General features: G+C 43.6%; 1 protein-coding gene across 1 annotated transcript in view; it reads right to left on the bottom strand.

The window, feature by feature from the left end:
* The window catches only part of PYROXD1 (pyridine nucleotide-disulphide oxidoreductase domain 1), a 150,822-nt gene extending 131,937 nt beyond the window's left edge, over positions 1 to 18,885 (bottom strand). The window contains exon 1 of the mRNA XM_088462935.1: positions 18,727 to 18,885. Coding sequence (XP_088319061.1) covers positions 18,727 to 18,843 — 117 coding nt within the window. The 5' untranslated portion in view covers positions 18,844 to 18,885. The remainder of the gene's footprint in view (positions 1 to 18,726) is intronic.
* Between the last annotated feature and the right edge of the window lie 3,863 nt (positions 18,886 to 22,748).

A 22,748-nucleotide genomic window follows, 5' to 3' on the forward strand; every position in this document is an offset into this window, starting at 1 on the left:
TACACCCTGCCATAAATTCCCCTGATATCATGTGTTACTGTATACACCCTGCCATATATTCCCCTGATATCATGTGTTACTGTATACACCCTGCCATATACTCCCCTGATATCATGTGTTGCTGTATACACTCTGCCATATATTCCCCTGATATCATGTGTTACTGTATACACTCTGCCATATATTCCCCATATATCATGTGTTGCTGTATACACCCAGCCATATATTCCCTTGATATCATGTGTTGCTGTATACACCCTGCCATATATTCCCTTGACATCATGTGTTGCTGTATACACCCTGCCATATATTCCCCTGATATCATGCGTTACTGTATACACCCTGCCATATATTCCCGATATCATGTGTTACTGTATACACTCTGCCATATTTTCCCCTGATATCCTGTGTTGCTGTATACACCCTGCCATATATTCCCCTGATATCATGTTACTGTATACACCCTGCCATATATTCCCCTGATATCATGTGTTACTGTATACACTCTGCCATATATTCCCCTGATATCATGTGTTGCTGTATACACCCTGCCATATATTCCCCTGATATCCTGTGTTGCTGTATACACTCTGCCATATATTCCCCTGATATCCTGTGTTGCTGTATACACCCTGCCATATATTCCCCTGATATCATGTGTTGCTGTATACACTCTGCCATATATTCCACTGATATCATGTGTTACTGTATACACCCTGCCATATATTCCCGATATCATGTGTTACTGTATACACCCTGCCATATATTCCCGATATCATGTGTTACTGTATACACCCTGCCATATACTCCCCTGATATCATGTTGCTGTATACACCCTGCCATATATTCCCCTGATATCATGTGTTACTGTATACACTCTGCCATATATTCCCCTGATATCATGTGTTACTGTATACACCCTGCCATATATTCCCCTGATATCATGTGTTACTGTATACACTCTGCCATATATTCCCCTGATATCATGTGTTACTGTATACACCCTGCCATATATTCCCCTGATATCAAGTGCTACTGTATACACCCTGCCATATATTCCCCTGATATCAGGTGTTGCTGTATACACTCTGCCATATATTCCCTTGATATCATGTGTTCCTGTATACACTCTGCCATATATTCCCCTGATATCAGGTGTTACTGAATACACCCTGCCATATATCCCCGATATGTGTTGCTGTATACACCCTGCCATATATTCCAGTGATATCATGTGTTACTGTATACACCCTGCCATATATTCCCTTGATATCATATGTTGCTGTATACATTCTGCCATATATTCCCCTGATATCATGTGTTACTGTATACACCCTGCCATATATTCCCCTGATATCATGTGTTACTGTATACACCCTGCCATATATTCCCTTGATATCATGTGCTACTATATACACCCTGCCATATATTCCCCTGATATCATGTGCTGCTGTATACACCCTGCCATATATTCCCCTGATATCCAGTGTTGCTGTATACCCTCTGCCATATACTCCCCTGATATCAGGTGTTGCTGTATACACCCTGCCATATATTCCCCTGATATCATGTGTTACTATATACACCCTGCCATATATTCCCCTGATATCAGGTGTTGCTGTATACACCCTGCCATATATTCCCCTGATATCAGGTGTTACTGAATACACCCTGCCATATATCCCCGATATGTGTTGCTGTATACCCCCTGCCATATATTCCAGTGATATCATGTGTTACTGTATACACCCTGCCACATATTCCCGATATCATGTGTTACTGTATACACCCTGCCATATATTCCCCTGATGTGTTGCTGTATACACTCTGCCATATATTCCACTGATATCATGTGTTACTGTATACACCCTGCCATATATTCCCATGATATCATGTGTTACTGTATACACCCTGCCATATATTCCCCTGATATCATGTGTTACTGTATACACCCTGCCATATATTCCCCTGATATCATGTGTTGCTGTATACACCCTGCCATATATTCCCCTGATATCAGGTGTTGCTGTATACACCCTGCCATATATTCCCCTGATATCAGGTGTTGCTGTATACACTCTGCCATATATTCCCCTGATATCATGTGTTACTGTATACACCCTGCCATAAATTCCCCAGATATCTTGTGTTACTGTATACACCCTGCCATATATTCCCCTGATATCATGTGTTACTGTATACACCCTGCCATATACTCCCCTGATATCATGTGTTGCTGTATACACTCTGCCATATATTCCCCTGATATCATGTGTTACTGTATACACTCTGCCATATATTCGCCATATATCATGTGTTGCTGTATACACCCTGCCATATATTCCCTTGATATCATGTGTTGCTGTATACACCCTGCCATATATTCCCTTGATATCATGTGTTGCTGTATACACCCTGCCATATATTCCCCTGATATCATGTGTTACTGTATACACCCTGCCATATATTCCCGATATCATGTGTTACTGTATACACTCTGCCATATATTCCCCTGATATCCTGTGTTGCTGTATACACCCTGCCATATATTCCCCTGATATCATGTTACTGTATACACCCTGCCATATATTCCCCTGATATCATGTGTTACTGTATACACTCTGCCATATATTCCCCTGATATCATGTGTTGCTGTATACACCCTGCCATATATTCCCCTGATATCATGTGTTGCTGTATACACTCTGCCATATATTCCACTGATATCATGTGTTACTGTATACACCCTGCCATAAATTCCCCTGATATCTTGTGTTACTGTATACACCCTGCCATATATTCCCGATATCATGTGCTACTATATACACCCTGCCATATATTCCCCCTGATATCATGTGCTGCTGTATACACCCTGCCATATATTCCCCTGATATCCTGTGCTGCTGTATACACTCTGCCATATACTCCCCTGATATCAGGTGGTGCTGTATACACCCTGCCATATATTCCCCTGATATCCTGTGTTGCTGTATACACCCTGCTATATATTCCCGATATCATGTTTTGCTGTATACACCCTGCCATATATTCCCTTGATATCATGTGTTACTGTATACACCCTGCCATATATTCCCCTGATATCATGTGTTACTGTATACACTCTGCCATATATTCCCCTGATATCATGTGTTACTGTATACACCCTGCCATATATTCCCCTGATATCATGTGCTACTGTATACACCCTGCCATATATTCCCCTGATATCAGGTGTTGCTGTATACACTCTGCCATATATTCCCTTGATATCAGGTGTTGCTGTATACACTCTGCCATATATTCCCCTGATATCAGGTGTTACTGAATACACCCTGCCATATATCCCCGATATGTGTTGCTGTATACACCCTGCCATATATTCCAGTGATATCATGTGTTACTGTATACACCCTGCCATATATTCCCTTGATATCATATGTTGCTGTATACATTCTGCCATATATTCCCCTGATATCATGTGTTACTGTATACACCCTGCCATATATTCCCCTGATATCATGTGTTACTGTATACACCCTGCCATATATTCCCTTGATATCATGTGCTACTATATACACCCTGCCATATATTCCCCTGATATCATATGTTACTGTATACACCCTGCCATATATTCCCCTGATATCCTGTGTTGCTGTATACCCTCTGCCATATACTCCCCTGATATCAGGTGTAACTGAATACACCCTGCCATATATCCCCGATATGTGTTGCTGTATACACCCTGCCATATATTCCAGTGATATCATGTGTTACTGTATACACCCTGCCATATATTCCCGATATCATGTGTTACTGTATACACCCTGCCATATATTCCCCTGATGTGTTGCTGTATACACTCTGCCATATATTCCACTGATATCATGTGTTACTGTATACACCCTGCCATATATTCCCCTGATATCAGGTGTTGCTGTATACACTCTGCCATATATTCCCCTGATATCAGGTGTTACTGTATACACCCTGCCATATATTCCCCTGATATCATGTGTTACTGTATACACCCTGCCATAAATTCCCCTGATATCATGTGTTACTGTATACACCCTGCCATATACTCCCCTGATATCATGTGTTGCTGTATACACTCTGCCATATATTCCCCTGATATCATGTGTTACTGTATACACTCTGCCATATATTCCCCATATATCATGTGTTGCTGTATACACCCTGCCATATATTCCCTTGATATCCTGTGTTGCTGTATACACTCTGCCATATATTCCCCTGATATCCTGTGTTGCTGTATACACCCTGCCATATATTCCCCTGATATCATGTGTTGCTGTATACACTCTGCCATATATTCCACTGATATCATGTGTTACTGTATACACCCTGCCATATATTCCCGATATCATGTGTTACTGTATACACCCTGCCATATATTCCCGATATCATGTGTTACTGTATACACCCTGCCATATACTCCCCTGATATCATGTTGCTGTATACACCCTGCCATATATTCCCCTGATATCATGTGTTACTGTATACACTCTGCCATATATTCCCCTGATATCATGTGTTACTGTATACACCCTGCCATATATTCCCCTGATATCATGTGTTACTGTATACACTCTGCCATATATTCCCCTGATATCATGTGTTACTGTATACACCCTGCCATATATTCCCCTGATATCAAGTGCTACTGTATACACCCTGCCATATATTCCCCTGATATCAGGTGTTGCTGTATACACTCTGCCATATATTCCCTTGATATCATGTGTTCCTGTATACACTCTGCCATATATTCCCCTGATATCAGGTGTTACTGAATACACCCTGCCATATATCCCCGATATGTGTTGCTGTATACACCCTGCCATATATTCCAGTGATATCATGTGTTACTGTATACACCCTGCCATATATTCCCTTGATATCATATGTTGCTGTATACATTCTGCCATATATTCCCCTGATATCATGTGTTACTGTATACACCCTGCCATATATTCCCCTGATATCATGTGTTACTGTATACACCCTGCCATATATTCCCTTGATATCATGTGCTACTATATACACCCTGCCATATATTCCCCTGATATCATGTGCTGCTGTATACACCCTGCCATATATTCCCCTGATATCCAGTGTTGCTGTATACCCTCTGCCATATACTCCCCTGATATCAGGTGTTGCTGTATACACCCTGCCATATATTCCCCTGATATCATGTGTTACTATATACACCCTGCCATATATTCCCCTGATATCAGGTGTTGCTGTATACACCCTGCCATATATTCCCCTGATATCAGGTGTTACTGAATACACCCTGCCATATTTCCCCGATATGTGTTGCTGTATACCCCCTGCCATATATTCCAGTGATATCATGTGTTACTGTATACACCCTGCCACATATTCCCGATATCATGTGTTACTGTATACACCCTGCCATATATTCCCCTGATGTGTTGCTGTATACACTCTGCCATATATTCCACTGATATCATGTGTTACTGTATACACCCTGCCATATATTCCCATGATATCATGTGTTACTGTATACACCCTGCCATATATTCCCCTGATATCATGTGTTACTGTATACACCCTGCCATATATTCCCCTGATATCATGTGTTGCTGTATACACCCTGCCATATATTCCCCTGATATCAGGTGTTGCTGTATACACCCTGCCATATATTCCCCTGATATCAGGTGTTGCTGTATACACTCTGCCATATATTCCCCTGATATCATGTGTTACTGTATACACCCTGCCATAAATTCCCCAGATATCTTGTGTTACTGTATACACCCTGCCATATATTCCCCTGATATCATGTGTTACTGTATACACCCTGCCATATACTCCCCTGATATCATGTGTTGCTGTATACACTCTGCCATATATTCCCGATATCATGTGTTACTGTATACACTCTGCCATATATTCGCCATATATCATGTGTTGCTGTATACACCCTGCCATATATTCCCTTGATATCATGTGTTGCTGTATACACCCTGCCATATATTCCCTTGATATCATGTGTTGCTGTATACACCCTGCCATATATTCCCCTGATATCATGTGTTACTGTATACACCCTGCCATATATTCCCGATATCATGTGTTACTGTATACACTCTGCCATATATTCCCCTGATATCCTGTGTTGCTGTATACACCCTGCCATATATTCCCCTGATATCATGTTACTGTATACACCCTGCCATATATTCCCCTGATATCATGTGTTACTGTATACACTCTGCCATATATTCCCCTGATATCATGTGTTGCTGTATACACCCTGCCATATATTCCCCTGATATCATGTGTTGCTGTATACACTCTGCCATATATTCCACTGATATCATGTGTTACTGTATACACCCTGCCATAAATTCCCCTGATATCTTGTGTTACTGTATACACCCTGCCATATATTCCCGATATCATGTGCTACTATATACACCCTGCCATATATTCCCCCTGATATCATGTGCTGCTGTATACACCCTGCCATATATTCCCCTGATATCCTGTGCTGCTGTATACACTCTGCCATATACTCCCCTGATATCAGGTGGTGCTGTATACACCCTGCCATATATTCCCCTGATATCCTGTGTTGCTGTATACACCCTGCTATATATTCCCGATATCATGTTTTGCTGTATACACCCTGCCATATATTCCCTTGATATCATGTGTTACTGTATACACCCTGCCATATATTCCCCTGATATCATGTGTTACTGTATACACTCTGCCATATATTCCCCTGATATCATGTGTTACTGTATACACCCTGCCATATATTCCCCTGATATCATGTGCTACTGTATACACCCTGCCATATATTCCCCTGATATCAGGTGTTGCTGTATACACTCTGCCATATATTCCCTTGATATCAGGTGTTGCTGTATACACTCTGCCATATATTCCCCTGATATCAGGTGTAACTGAATACACCCTGCCATATATCCCCGATATGTGTTGCTGTATACACCCTGCCATATATTCCAGTGATATCATGTGTTACTGTATACACCCTGCCATATATTCCCGATATCATGTGTTACTGTATACACCCTGCCATATATTCCCCTGATGTGTTGATGTATACACTCTGCCATATATTCCCCTGATATCATGTGTTACTGTATACACCCTGCCATATATTCCCCTGATATCAGGTGTTGCTGTATACACTCTGCCATATATTCCCCTGATATCAGGTGTTACTGTATACACCCTGCCATATATTCCCCTGATATCATGTGTTACTTTATACACCCTGCCATAAATTCCCCTGATATCATGTGTTACTGTATACACCCTGCCATATATTCCCCTGATATCATGTGTTACTGTATACACCCTGCCATATACTCCCCTGATATCATGTGTTGCTGTATACACTCTGCCATATATTCCCCTGATATCATGTGTTACTGTATACACTCTGCCATATATTCCCCATATATCATGTGTTGCTGTATACACCCAGCCATATATTCCCTTGATATCATGTGTTGCTGTATACACCCTGCCATATATTCCCTTGACATCATGTGTTGCTGTATACACCCTGCCATATATTCCCCTGATATCATGCGTTACTGTATACACCCTGCCATATATTCCCGATATCATGTGTTACTGTATACACTCTGCCATATTTTCCCCTGATATCCTGTGTTGCTGTATACACCCTGCCATATATTCCCCTGATATCATGTTACTGTATACACCCTGCCATATATTCCCCTGATATCATGTGTTACTGTATACACTCTGCCATATATTCCCCTGATATCATGTGTTGCTGTATACACCCTGCCATATATTCCCCTGATATCCTGTGTTGCTGTATACACTCTGCCATATATTCCCCTGATATCCTGTGTTGCTGTATACACCCTGCCATATATTCCCCTGATATCATGTGTTGCTGTATACACTCTGCCATATATTCCACTGATATCATGTGTTACTGTATACACCCTGCCATATATTCCCGATATCATGTGTTACTGTATACACCCTGCCATATATTCCCGATATCATGTGTTACTGTATACACCCTGCCATATACTCCCCTGATATCATGTTGCTGTATACACCCTGCCATATATTCCCCTGATATCATGTGTTACTGTATACACTCTGCCATATATTCCCCTGATATCATGTGTTACTGTATACACCCTGCCATATATTCCCCTGATATCATGTGTTACTGTATACACTCTGCCATATATTCCCCTGATATCATGTGTTACTGTATACACCCTGCCATATATTCCCCTGATATCAAGTGCTACTGTATACACCCTGCCATATATTCCCCTGATATCAGGTGTTGCTGTATACACTCTGCCATATATTCCCTTGATATCATGTGTTCCTGTATACACTCTGCCATATATTCCCCTGATATCAGGTGTTACTGAATACACCCTGCCATATATCCCCGATATGTGTTGCTGTATACACCCTGCCATATATTCCAGTGATATCATGTGTTACTGTATACACCCTGCCATATATTCCCTTGATATCATATGTTGCTGTATACATTCTGCCATATATTCCCCTGATATCATGTGTTACTGTATACACCCTGCCATATATTCCCCTGATATCATGTGTTACTGTATACACCCTGCCATATATTCCCTTGATATCATGTGCTACTATATACACCCTGCCATATATTCCCCTGATATCATGTGCTGCTGTATACACCCTGCCATATATTCCCCTGATATCCAGTGTTGCTGTATACCCTCTGCCATATACTCCCCTGATATCAGGTGTTGCTGTATACACCCTGCCATATATTCCCCTGATATCATGTGTTACTATATACACCCTGCCATATATTCCCCTGATATCAGGTGTTGCTGTATACACCCTGCCATATATTCCCCTGATATCAGGTGTTACTGAATATACCCTGCCATATATCCCCGATATGTGTTGCTGTATACCCCCTGCCATATATTCCAGTGATATCATGTGTTACTGTATACACCCTGCCACATATTCCCGATATCATGTGTTACTGTATACACCCTGCCATATATTCCCCTGATGTGTTGCTGTATACACTCTGCCATATATTCCACTGATATCATGTGTTACTGTATACACCCTGCCATATATTCCCATGATATCATGTGTTACTGTATACACCCTGCCATATATTCCCCTGATATCATGTGTTACTGTATACACCCTGCCATATATTCCCCTGATATCATGTGTTGCTGTATACACCCTGCCATATATTCCCCTGATATCAGGTGTTGCTGTATACACCCTGCCATATATTCCCCTGATATCAGGTGTTGCTGTATACACTCTGCCATATATTCCCCTGATATCATGTGTTACTGTATACACCCTGCCATAAATTCCCCAGATATCTTGTGTTACTGTATACACCCTGCCATATATTCCCCTGATATCATGTGTTACTGTATACACCCTGCCATATACTCCCCTGATATCATGTGTTGCTGTATACACTCTGCCATATATTCCCCTGATATCATGTGTTACTGTATACACTCTGCCATATATTCGCCATATATCATGTGTTGCTGTATACACCCTGCCATATATTCCCTTGATATCATGTGTTGCTGTATACACCCTGCCATATATTCCCTTGATATCATGTGTTGCTGTATACACCCTGCCATATATTCCCCTGATATCATGTGTTACTGTATACACCCTGCCATATATTCCCGATATCATGTGTTACTGTATACACTCTGCCATATATTCCCCTGATATCCTGTGTTGCTGTATACACCCTGCCATATATTCCCCTGATATCATGTTACTGTATACACCCTGCCATATATTCCCCTGATATCATGTGTTACTGTATACACTCTGCCATATATTCCCCTGATATCATGTGTTGCTGTATACACCCTGCCATATATTCCCCTGATATCATGTGTTGCTGTATACACTCTGCCATATATTCCACTGATATCATGTGTTACTGTATACACCCTGCCATAAATTCCCCTGATATCTTGTGTTACTGTATACACCCTGCCATATATTCCCGATATCATGTGCTACTATATACACCCTGCCATATATTCCCCCTGATATCATGTGCTGCTGTATACACCCTGCCATATATTCCCCTGATATCCTGTGCTGCTGTATACACTCTGCCATATACTCCCCTGATATCAGGTGGTGCTGTATACACCCTGCCATATATTCCCCTGATATCCTGTGTTGCTGTATACACCCTGCTATATATTCCCGATATCATGTTTTGCTGTATACACCCTGCCATATATTCCCTTGATATCATGTGTTACTGTATACACCCTGCCATATATTCCCCTGATATCATGTGTTACTGTATACACTCTGCCATATATTCCCCTGATATCATGTGTTACTGTATACACCCTGCCATATATTCCCCTGATATCATGTGCTACTGTATACACCCTGCCATATATTCCCCTGATATCAGGTGTTGCTGTATACACTCTGCCATATATTCCCTTGATATCAGGTGTTGCTGTATACACTCTGCCATATATTCCCCTGATATCAGGTGTTACTGAATACACCCTGCCATATATCCCCGATATGTGTTGCTGTATACACCCTGCCATATATTCCAGTGATATCATGTGTTACTGTATACACCCTGCCATATATTCCCTTGATATCATATGTTGCTGTATACATTCTGCCATATATTCCCCTGATATCATGTGTTACTGTATACACCCTGCCATATATTCCCCTGATATCATGTGTTACTGTATACACCCTGCCATATATTCCCTTGATATCATGTGCTACTATATACACCCTGCCATATATTCCCCTGATATCATATGTTACTGTATACACCCTGCCATATATTCCCCTGATATCCTGTGTTGCTGTATACCCTCTGCCATATACTCCCCTGATATCAGGTGTAACTGAATACACCCTGCCATATATCCCCGATATGTGTTGCTGTATACACCCTGCCATATATTCCAGTGATATCATGTGTTACTGTATACACCCTGCCATATATTCCCGATATCATGTGTTACTGTATACACCCTGCCATATATTCCCCTGATGTGTTGCTGTATACACTCTGCCATATATTCCACTGATATCATGTGTTACTGTATACACCCTGCCATATATTCCCCTGATATCAGGTGTTGCTGTATACACTCTGCCATATATTCCCCTGATATCAGGTGTTACTGTATACACCCTGCCATATATTCCCCTGATATCATGTGTTACTGTATACACCCTGCCATAAATTCCCCTGATATCATGTGTTACTGTATACACCCTGCCATATACTCCCCTGATATCATGTGTTGCTGTATACACTCTGCCATATATTCCCCTGATATCATGTGTTACTGTATACACTCTGCCATATATTCCCCATATATCATGTGTTGCTGTATACACCCTGCCATATATTCCCTTGATATCCTGTGTTGCTGTATACACTCTGCCATATATTCCCCTGATATCCTGTGTTGCTGTATACACCCTGCCATATATTCCCCTGATATCATGTGTTGCTGTATACACTCTGCCATATATTCCACTGATATCATGTGTTACTGTATACACCCTGCCATATATTCCCGATATCATGTGTTACTGTATACACCCTGCCATATATTCCCGATATCATGTGTTACTGTATACACCCTGCCATATACTCCCCTGATATCATGTTGCTGTATACACCCTGCCATATATTCCCCTGATATCATGTGTTACTGTATACACTCTGCCATATATTCCCCTGATATCATGTGTTACTGTATACACCCTGCCATATATTCCCCTGATATCATGTGTTACTGTATACACTCTGCCATATATTCCCCTGATATCATGTGTTACTGTATACACCCTGCCATATATTCCCCTGATATCAAGTGCTACTGTATACACCCTGCCATATATTCCCCTGATATCAGGTGTTGCTGTATACACTCTGCCATATATTCCCTTGATATCATGTGTTCCTGTATACACTCTGCCATATATTCCCCTGATATCAGGTGTTACTGAATACACCCTGCCATATATCCCCGATATGTGTTGCTGTATACACCCTGCCATATATTCCAGTGATATCATGTGTTACTGTATACACCCTGCCATATATTCCCTTGATATCATATGTTGCTGTATACATTCTGCCATATATTCCCCTGATATCATGTGTTACTGTATACACCCTGCCATATATTCCCCTGATATCATGTGTTACTGTATACACCCTGCCATATATTCCCTTGATATCATGTGCTACTATATACACCCTGCCATATATTCCCCTGATATCATGTGCTGCTGTATACACCCTGCCATATATTCCCCTGATATCCAGTGTTGCTGTATACCCTCTGCCATATACTCCCCTGATATCAGGTGTTGCTGTATACACCCTGCCATATATTCCCCTGATATCATGTGTTACTATATACACCCTGCCATATATTCCCCTGATATCAGGTGTTGCTGTATACACCCTGCCATATATTCCCCTGATATCAGGTGTTACTGAATACACCCTGCCATATATCCCCGATATGTGTTGCTGTATACCCCCTGCCATATATTCCAGTGATATCATGTGTTACTGTATACACCCTGCCACATATTCCCGATATCATGTGTTACTGTATACACCCTGCCATATATTCCCCTGATGTGTTGCTGTATACACTCTGCCATATATTCCACTGATATCATGTGTTACTGTATACACCCTGCCATATATTCCCATGATATCATGTGTTACTGTATACACCCTGCCATATATTCCCCTGATATCATGTGTTACTGTATACACCCTGCCATATATTCCCCTGATATCATGTGTTGCTGTATACACCCTGCCATATATTCCCCTGATATCAGGTGTTGCTGTATACACTCTGCCATATATTCCCCTGATATCATGTGTTACTGTATACACCCTGCCATAAATTCCCCAGATATCTTGTGTTACTGTATACACCCTGCCATATATTCCCCTGATATCATGTGTTACTGTATACACCCTGCCATATACTCCCCTGATATCATGTGTTGCTGTATACACTCTGCCATATATTCCCCTGATATCATGTGTTACTGTATACACTCTGCCATATATTCGCCATATATCATGTGTTGCTGTATACACCCTGCCATATATTCCCTTGATATCATGTGTTGCTGTATACACCCTGCCATATATTCCCTTGATATCATGTGTTGCTGTATACACCCTGCCATATATTCCCCTGATATCATGTGTTACTGTATACACCCTGCCATATATTCCCGATATCATGTGTTACTGTATACACTCTGCCATATATTCCCCTGATATCCTGTGTTGCTGTATACACCCTGCCATATATTCCCCTGATATCATGTTACTGTATACACCCTGCCATATATTCCCCTGATATCATGTGTTACTGTATACACTCTGCCATATATTCCCCTGATATCATGTGTTGCTGTATACACCCTGCCATATATTCCCCTGATATCATGTGTTGCTGTATACACTCTGCCATATATTCCACTGATATCATGTGTTACTGTATACACCCTGCCATAAATTCCCCTGATATCTTGTGTTACTGTATACACCCTGCCATATATTCCCGATATCATGTGCTACTATATACACCCTGCCATATATTCCCCCTGATATCATGTGCTGCTGTATACACCCTGCCATATATTCCCCTGATATCCTGTGCTGCTGTATACACTCTGCCATATACTCCCCTGATATCAGGTGGTGCTGTATACACCCTGCCATATATTCCCCTGATATCCTGTGTTGCTGTATACACCCTGCTATATATTCCCGATATCATGTTTTGCTGTATACACCCTGCCATATATTCCCTTGATATCATGTGTTACTGTATACACCCTGCCATATATTCCCCTGATATCATGTGTTACTGTATACACTCTGCCATATATTCCCCTGATATCATGTGTTACTGTATACACCCTGCCATATATTCCCCTGATATCATGTGCTACTGTATACACCCTGCCATATATTCCCCTGATATCAGGTGTTGCTGTATACACTCTGCCATATATTCCCTTGATATCAGGTGTTGCTGTATACACTCTGCCATATATTCCCCTGATATCAGGTGTTACTGAATACACCCTGCCATATATCCCCGATATGTGTTGCTGTATACACCCTGCCATATATTCCAGTGATATCATGTGTTACTGTATACACCCTGCCATATATTCCCTTGATATCATATGTTGCTGTATACATTCTGCCATATATTCCCCTGATATCATGTGTTACTGTATACACCCTGCCATATATTCCCCTGATATCATGTGTTACTGTATACACCCTGCCATATATTCCCTTGATATCATGTGCTACTATATACACCCTGCCATATATTCCCCTGATATCATATGTTACTGTATACACCCTGCCATATATTCCCCTGATATCCTGTGTTGCTGTATACCCTCTGCCATATACTCCCCTGATATCAGGTGTAACTGAATACACCCTGCCATATATCCCCGATATGTGTTGCTGTATACACCCTGCCATATATTCCAGTGATATCATGTGTTACTGTATACACCCTGCCATATATTCCCGATATCATGTGTTACTGTATACACCCTGCCATATATTCCCCTGATGTGTTGCTGTATACACTCTGCCATATATTCCACTGATATCATGTGTTACTGTATACACCCTGCCATATATTCCCCTGATATCAGGTGTTGCTGTATACACTCTGCCATATATTCCCCTGATATCAGGTGTTACTGTATACACCCTGCCATATATTCCCCTGATATCATGTGTTACTGTATACACCCTGCCATAAATTCCCCTGATATCATGTGTTACTGTATACACCCTGCCATATACTCCCCTGATATCATGTGTTGCTGTATACACTCTGCCATATATTCCCCTGATATCATGTGTTACTGTATACACTCTGCCATATATTCCCCATATATCATGTGTTGCTGTATACACCCTGCCATATATTCCCTTGATATCATGTGTTGCTGTATACACCCTGCCATATATTCCCTTGACATCATGTGTTGCTGTATACACCCTGCCATATATTCCCCTGATATCATGTGTTACTGTATACACCCTGCCATATATTCCCGATATCATGTGTTACTGTATACACTCTGCCATATATTCCCCTGATATCCTGTGTTGCTGTATACACCCTGCCATATATTCCCCTGATATCATGTTACTGTATACACCCTGCCATATATTCCCCTGATATCATGTGTTGCTGTATACACCCTGCCATATATTCCCCTGATATCATGTGTTGCTGTATACACTCTGCCATATATTCCACTGATATCATGTGTTACTGTATACACCCTGCCATATATTCCCGATATCATGTGTTACTGTATACACCCTGCCATATATTCCCGATATCATGTGTTACTGTATACACCCTGCCATATACTCCCCTGATATCATGTTGCTGTATACACCCTGCCATATATTCCCCTGATATCATGTGTTGCTGTATACACTCTGCCATATATTCCCTTGATATCATGTGTTCCTGTATACACTCTGCCATATATTCCCCTGATATCAGGTGTTACTGAATACACCCTGCCATATATCCCCGATATCATGTGTTACTGTATACACCCTGCCATATATTCCCGATATCATGTGTTACTGTATACACCCTGCCATATACTCCCCTGATATCATGTTGCTGTATACACCCTGCCATATATTCCCGATATCATGTGTTACTGTATACACCCTGCCATATACTCCCCTGATATCATGTGTTACTGCATACACCCTGCCATATATTCCCCTGATATCATGTGCTACTGTATACACCCTGCCATATATTCCCCTGATATCAGGTGTTGCTGTATACACTCTGCCATATATTCCCTTGATATCATGTGTTCCTGTATACACTCTGCCATATATTCCCCTGATATCAGGTGTTACTGAATACACCCTGCCATATATCCCCGATATGTGTTGCTGTATACACCCTGCCATATATTCCAGTGATATCATGTGTTACTGTATACACCCTGCCATATATTCCCTTGATATCATATGTTGCTGTATACATTCTGCCATATATTCCCCTGATATCATGTGTTACTGTATACACCCTGCCATATATTCCCCTGATATCATGTGTTACTGTATACACCCTGCCATATATTCCCTTGATATCATGTGCTACTATATACACCCTGCCATATATTCCCCTGATATCATGTGCTGCTGTATACACCCTGCCATATATTCCCCTGATATCCAGTGTTGCTGTATACCCTCTGCCATATACTCCCCTGATATCAGGTGTTGCTGTATACACCCTGCCATATATTCCCCTGATATCATGTGTTACTATATACACCCTGCCATATATTCCCCTGATATCAGGTGTTGCTGTATACACCCTGTCATATATTCCCCTGATATCAGGTGTTACTGAATACACCCTGCCATATATCCCCGATATGTGTTGCTGTATACACCCTGCCATATATTCCAGTGATATCATGTGTTACTGTATACACCCTGCCACATATTCCCGATATCATGTGTTACTGTATACACCCTGCCATATATTCCCCTGATGTGTTGCTGTATACACTCTGCCATATATTCCACTGATATCATGTGTTACTGTATACACCCTGCCATATATTCCCATGATATCATGTGTTACTGTATACACCCTGCCATATATTCCCCTGATATCATGTGTTACTGTATACACCCTGCCATATATTCCCCTGATATCATGTGTTGCTGTATACACCCTGCCATATATTCCCCTGATATCAGGTGTTGCTGTATACACTCTGCCATATATTCCCCTGATATCATGTGTTACTGTATACACCCTGCCATAAATTCCCCTGATATCTTGTGTTACTGTATACACCCTGCCATATATTCCCCTGATATCATGTGTTACTGTATACACCCTGCCATATACTCCCCTGATATCATGTGTTACTGTATACACTCTGCCATATATTCCCCTGATATCATGTGTTACTGTATACACTCTGCCATATATTCGCCATATATCATGTGTTGCTGTATACACCCTGCCATATATTCCCTTGATATCATGTGTTGCTGTATACACCCTGCCATATATTCCCTTGATATCATGTGTTGCTGTATACACCCTGCCATATATTCCCCTGATATCATGTGTTACTGTATACACCCTGCCATATATTCCCGATATCATGTGTTACTGTATACACTCTGCCATATATTCCCCTGATATCCTGTGTTGCTGTATACACCCTGCCATATATTCCCCTGATATCATGTTACTGTATACACCCTGCCATATATTCCCCTGATATCATGTGTTACTGTATACACTCTGCCATATATTCCCCTGATATCATGTGTTGCTGTATACACCCTGCCATATATTCCCCTGATATCCTGTGTTGCTGTATACACTCTGCCATATATTCCCCTGATATCATGTGTTGCTGTATACACCCTGCCATATATTCCCGATATCATGTGTTGCTGTATACACTCTGCCATATATTCCACTGATATCATGTGTTACTGTATACACCCTGCCATAAATTCCCCTGATATCTTGTGTTACTGTATACACCCTGCCATATATTCCCCTGATATCATGTGTTACTGTATACACCCTGCCATATACTCCCCTGATATCATGTGTTGCTGTATACACTCTGCCATATATTCCCCTGATATCATGTGTTACTGTATACACCCTGCCATATATTCCCCTGATATCATGTGTTACTGTATACACCCTGCCATATATTCCCGATATCATGTGTTACTGTATACACCCTGCCATATATTCCCGATATCATGTTTTACTGTATACACTCTGCCATATATTCCCGATATCATGTGTTACTGTATACACCCTGCCATATATTCCCGATATCATGTGTTACTGTATACACTCTGCCATATATTCCCCTGATATCATGTGTTACTGTATACACCCTGCCATATACTCCCCTGATATCAGGTGGTGCTGTATACACTCTGCCATATATTCCCCTGATATCATGTGTTGCTGTATACACCCTGCCATATATTCCCCTGATATCATGTTACTGTATACATCCTGCCATATATTCCCGATATCATGTGTTACTGTATACACTCTGCCATATATTCCCCTGATATCATGTGTTGCTGCATACACCCTGCCATATATTCCCCTGATATCATGTTACTGTATACACCCTGCCATATATTCCCCTGATATCATGTGTTACTGTATACACTCTGCCATATATTCCCGATATCATGTGTTACTGTATACACCCTGCCATATATTCCCGATATCATGTGTTACTGTATACACTCTGCCATATATTCCCCTGATATCATGTGTTACTGTATACACCCTGCCATATACTCCCCTGATATCAGGTGGTGCTGTATACACCCTGCCATATATTCCACTGATATCAATCAGGTGTTGCTCTCTGGACCCTGCCGTATTATTGCTGCCACTGACACCAAGGCAGCAGCTTGTACAGTGACTGATTGCAGTACCAGCCCAGTACAGGGGGGAGGGAGGGGGGGGGGGGGGGGATCCTCACTTGCTCAGCACACGTGACTCCGGCTATTCCTCCTCCCACCACCACAAATCTTCCCCTCACAGCCGCAGCCTCACTCTCCGCTGCCGCCGCCGCCATTTTGCCGGTTCCTGGCCGCATGTGACGTCAGCTGAGGGGACACCGCATTGGCTCACACAAGAGGGCGCGCCTCCGGGCTCCATGGTAACACTGAACACTAGAGGAAATATATGTAGGTATGACTTGTCCCGCCGCACAGATCCTTCCCTACTAGAGCTGAGGAGGAGGAGTGTGGTCTACGAGAAGATGGCGGCATCACCAGGGCGCTGGGCAGTGTGTGCTCTGTACATATACTCTGTGATTTACCAGCGACTTCCCCGGGCTCAGCAGCTGTAACCTGGGCTCAGCTGTCGTGTCCATGGCGTTTGGGAAGTAAATAGGAAAAGCAGGAGATCACATATTATAATTGCCTATCAGGGAGAGTGTGAGAGCGACACCTATGAGCGCGGCGGTAAAGTGGGCGTGTACCGCTATAATTGTCTACTCTCCCGAAATGGTCGGGAGCCTCCCGAAAATCGGTTGTTGCTCCTGCCCCCCCCCCCCCCCGGAAAAGTGGGCACGTCTCCCGGCCACCGTGACCCGCCCGCACCCCCCGCTCTCACCTTGTAATAGGTGGCTGGTCCGGGGGAAACTGATGACGCGATTTGCACTGAATTGCGTCATCGTGGCCCCTGCACCCGCTACGCAATGCCGAGATTACTGACGCTAGCTGGGGGCGGGGCCACGATGACGTGGTCACGCCCCCGCCCACAAAACCGCGTCACGCCCCCTTGCTGTGTCGAGCTGGAAGTGGCAGCCAGATTGTCGGCAAGCCTGGCTACAGCCGAGCGGCGTGTCATACCCCTGACTAATGCCGCATACACACAAGACAATAAGTTGGACGATATTGAACGCGATGGACGATAACGATACCGTTAATGTGTGTATGCAAGACATCGTTAACGATGCGCGTTCCCGTAAATCGTTAACGATATCTTTTATCGCCCGTACTTGCAAGGCGACCCGACGACATCGTCAGGTTCTGCAAGTAGGGCGGAAGCCGTCGCTGAACGATATCGTTAACGACATTGAGCCCGGCGGTGCAGGGGAAACACTCAGCGATAGCGCTCATGGAGCATATCGCTAAGTGTGTATGCGGCTTTACATCCAAATGTGAATGAGTCCCAAGCAATTAGTAAGATGTATTTGTTGATAGAAACACACAGATACTATATCGTTCATGCCGTAGTAGAGGTCTCTGCCTCTCCCGCTGGCGCTGCTCTTCATCCAGAGCTCAGAGCCTTCCTCATCGCCTCCACTGTGGTTGCAGGGCATGGCATCTCTGTTGCGGGCTGAGACTGGTCGCATGCAGGCAGCAGCATAGCAGAGGGCAGGAGCTGCATAAACAGTGTGAGCCTCACACCTATATCCCCGCGGCTTCCAATGCCAATCTGTGCATGGTCTCCACTTACACTTCCCACCAGGGCCGGCTCAATGCATGTTTGACCAGTGCGGTCGAACAGGGGCGCCACCCCAAAGATGGTGCACCCCTCCCAACCATCCCGATTTTCAGCGGGACAGTCCGCCTGTTCCACCCATGGGCCGAAGTGTCCCGCCGGTGGTCGGGAGGTTGGGCACCCCCCACTGCCGCAGCTGTGCCGGCCCCGGAGTAGAGGAATGGAAGCCGCAAGTGGCATCCATTCAGTGCAGGGAAAGGGCTAGGGGTATTCCAGCTAATGAAGGAGTGCTGGGCTCGCCCCCAGCCTGACGTTAAATGGGAGGCATGCCATACGGGCACACCCCCAATTAGCATCATTTAGGGGGCATGACCTATGTTAATTAGGCACACCCCCTTTTCGGACGCGCTACTCCACATATAAGCGGCACATGATGAAACGCCCATGCCTGTAACCACCTTCTGGGGAGCATTTTTTTTTTAACGACTAGCTTTATTAGAAGTACCTGGCTCTTGTACAAATTAGTCGCCATGACTAAAATCTTGGTCGCTATGGTGACGGCCCCCGGGATTTCTCGAGCCCTGATTAATTTATACACAGTATATATATTTCTATACACATAGGCATTTTGGACTTGAGGAGCCTGTGCAATTTCTCAACGTTTTTTTGTCTCCATAATTTATAAACAGTCCCTAAAAGTATATTTGTCCCCCAAAAAATTATATCCGTCTAGTAATTTTTGGCTTGAGGAGCCTGCACACTGCGCCCACTGAGGGCCTGATTCATTAAGGATCGCAACTGCAACAGCGCTCACAGACGGCCCATTGTTGCGTACTGCGCATGTGTATGCATCGCAATGTGTGTGCACAAAGGCACCACTGCGATCACGGAGACCACGCAGAGCCATCGCAGAGTGATTGACAGGTAGTGAGCGTTTAGTGGGGGAGGGGGGTGGTGGGAGAAACACAGACGTGCCTGACCGTTTGAACGCCGTTGTATGGGCACACAGAAATTAGCCACTGCGATTGCATACTCAGCTTGTGTACTCACTGCGTGCGATGAGGTTAGCAATTTCTGAGTAAGGTCAGGGCTGCTGTCATTCTGCGTGAGAAGCCGATGGTACTCGATGTTACCGATGTTTATGGAGGTTTGCAAGCTATTACGGATGTGAGATAGCGGTATTGGGAGGCAGTGCCACAGCATTGCGATAGCAATCTTTAGCATATTTTCGCAGCAGTCCTGTGTGCGATTACGGAGCTGCGATCACAATAGCGATCCATGACGAATCAGGCCCTGAGTGTGAAGCATCGGGTTATTTCTTTATTGCTCCTCTCCCTCAGTGAGATAATACATACATACCTCAGTTTCTTTCTAGGTGACTAAGATGTACAATACTGTAAGCACAATCCACGTTCATCCCATAGTTTTTCCATTGATGCCGGAATGAGCAGACAAACAAAAATTCCCAAAAAAGTATTTTTTTTGCCTTCACAGATCATACACAGCCCCAAGGAGAACATTTATTCTGTGTACAGACACCACCTCATTATAAGTATAGATTAATTTGCCACTGGTGACAGCCTACAGGTAGAGCCCGTGATTTGGTGACAGAATGGCAGGCAGAGCCCGGGAGTAGGTGACAGAATGGCAGGCAGAGCCCGGGAGTAGGTGACAGAATGGCAGGCAGAGCCCGGGAGTAGGTGACAGAATGGCAGGCAGAGCCCGGGAGTAGGTGACAGAATGGCAGGCAGAGCCCGGGAGTAGGTGACAGAATGGCAGGCAGAGCCCGGGAGTAGGTGACAGAATGGCAGGCAGAGCCCGGGAGTAGGTGACAGAATGACAGGTAGAGCCCGTGATTTGGTGACAGAATGGCATGCAGAGCCCGGGAGTAGGTGACAGAATGGCAGGCAGAGCCCGGGAGTAGGTGACAGAATGGCAGGCAGAGCCCGGGAGTAGGTGACAGAATGGTAGGCGGAAGCTGGGAGTGGGTGACGGAATGACAGGCGGAGGCTGGGAGTGGGTGACAGAATGGCAGGCGGAGGCTGGGAGTGGGTGACAGAATGGTAGGCGGAAGCTGGGAGTGGGTGACGGAATGACAGGCGGAGGCTGGGAGTGGGTGACAGAATGGCAGGCGGAGGCTGGGAGTGGGTGACAGAGGGCGGGCAGCCCCAAATTGTGCTCTGGGTCGCAGCCACCCCCTTAGTATCTGATAGACCACAGGACACATCATGGCTGCACGTTTCATTACCGCAATGCTCACTGCATACCGTACGTCTAGTAATACCGTCGGTCACACTCCGTAATCTATACCAGCTCCACGGTGAGCTAAGGGGCTGTTCCTCTGCCTCAGCAGCGTATATTGGCGGCACCCGTCTACAACTTGATGTAAATGCTGCTACAAACCCCTCCCCTAGCATACATCTGTGCTGCTGACTGTGCCAGGGCTGAGACGCCCACTGTCTGTGCACGCAGTAATACCGATAGGTGCGTCCTTAAACACCACCAATGGCAGGGGCAGCGTCTGCGTCTGACCATGGCCTCCTGCGTCTG

The sequence above is a fragment of the Taudactylus pleione genome, unplaced genomic scaffold (assembly GCF_031769625.1).
Source record: "Taudactylus pleione unplaced genomic scaffold, aTauple2 ptg001296l, whole genome shotgun sequence".
NCBI lineage: Eukaryota > Metazoa > Chordata > Amphibia > Anura > Myobatrachidae > Taudactylus > Taudactylus pleione.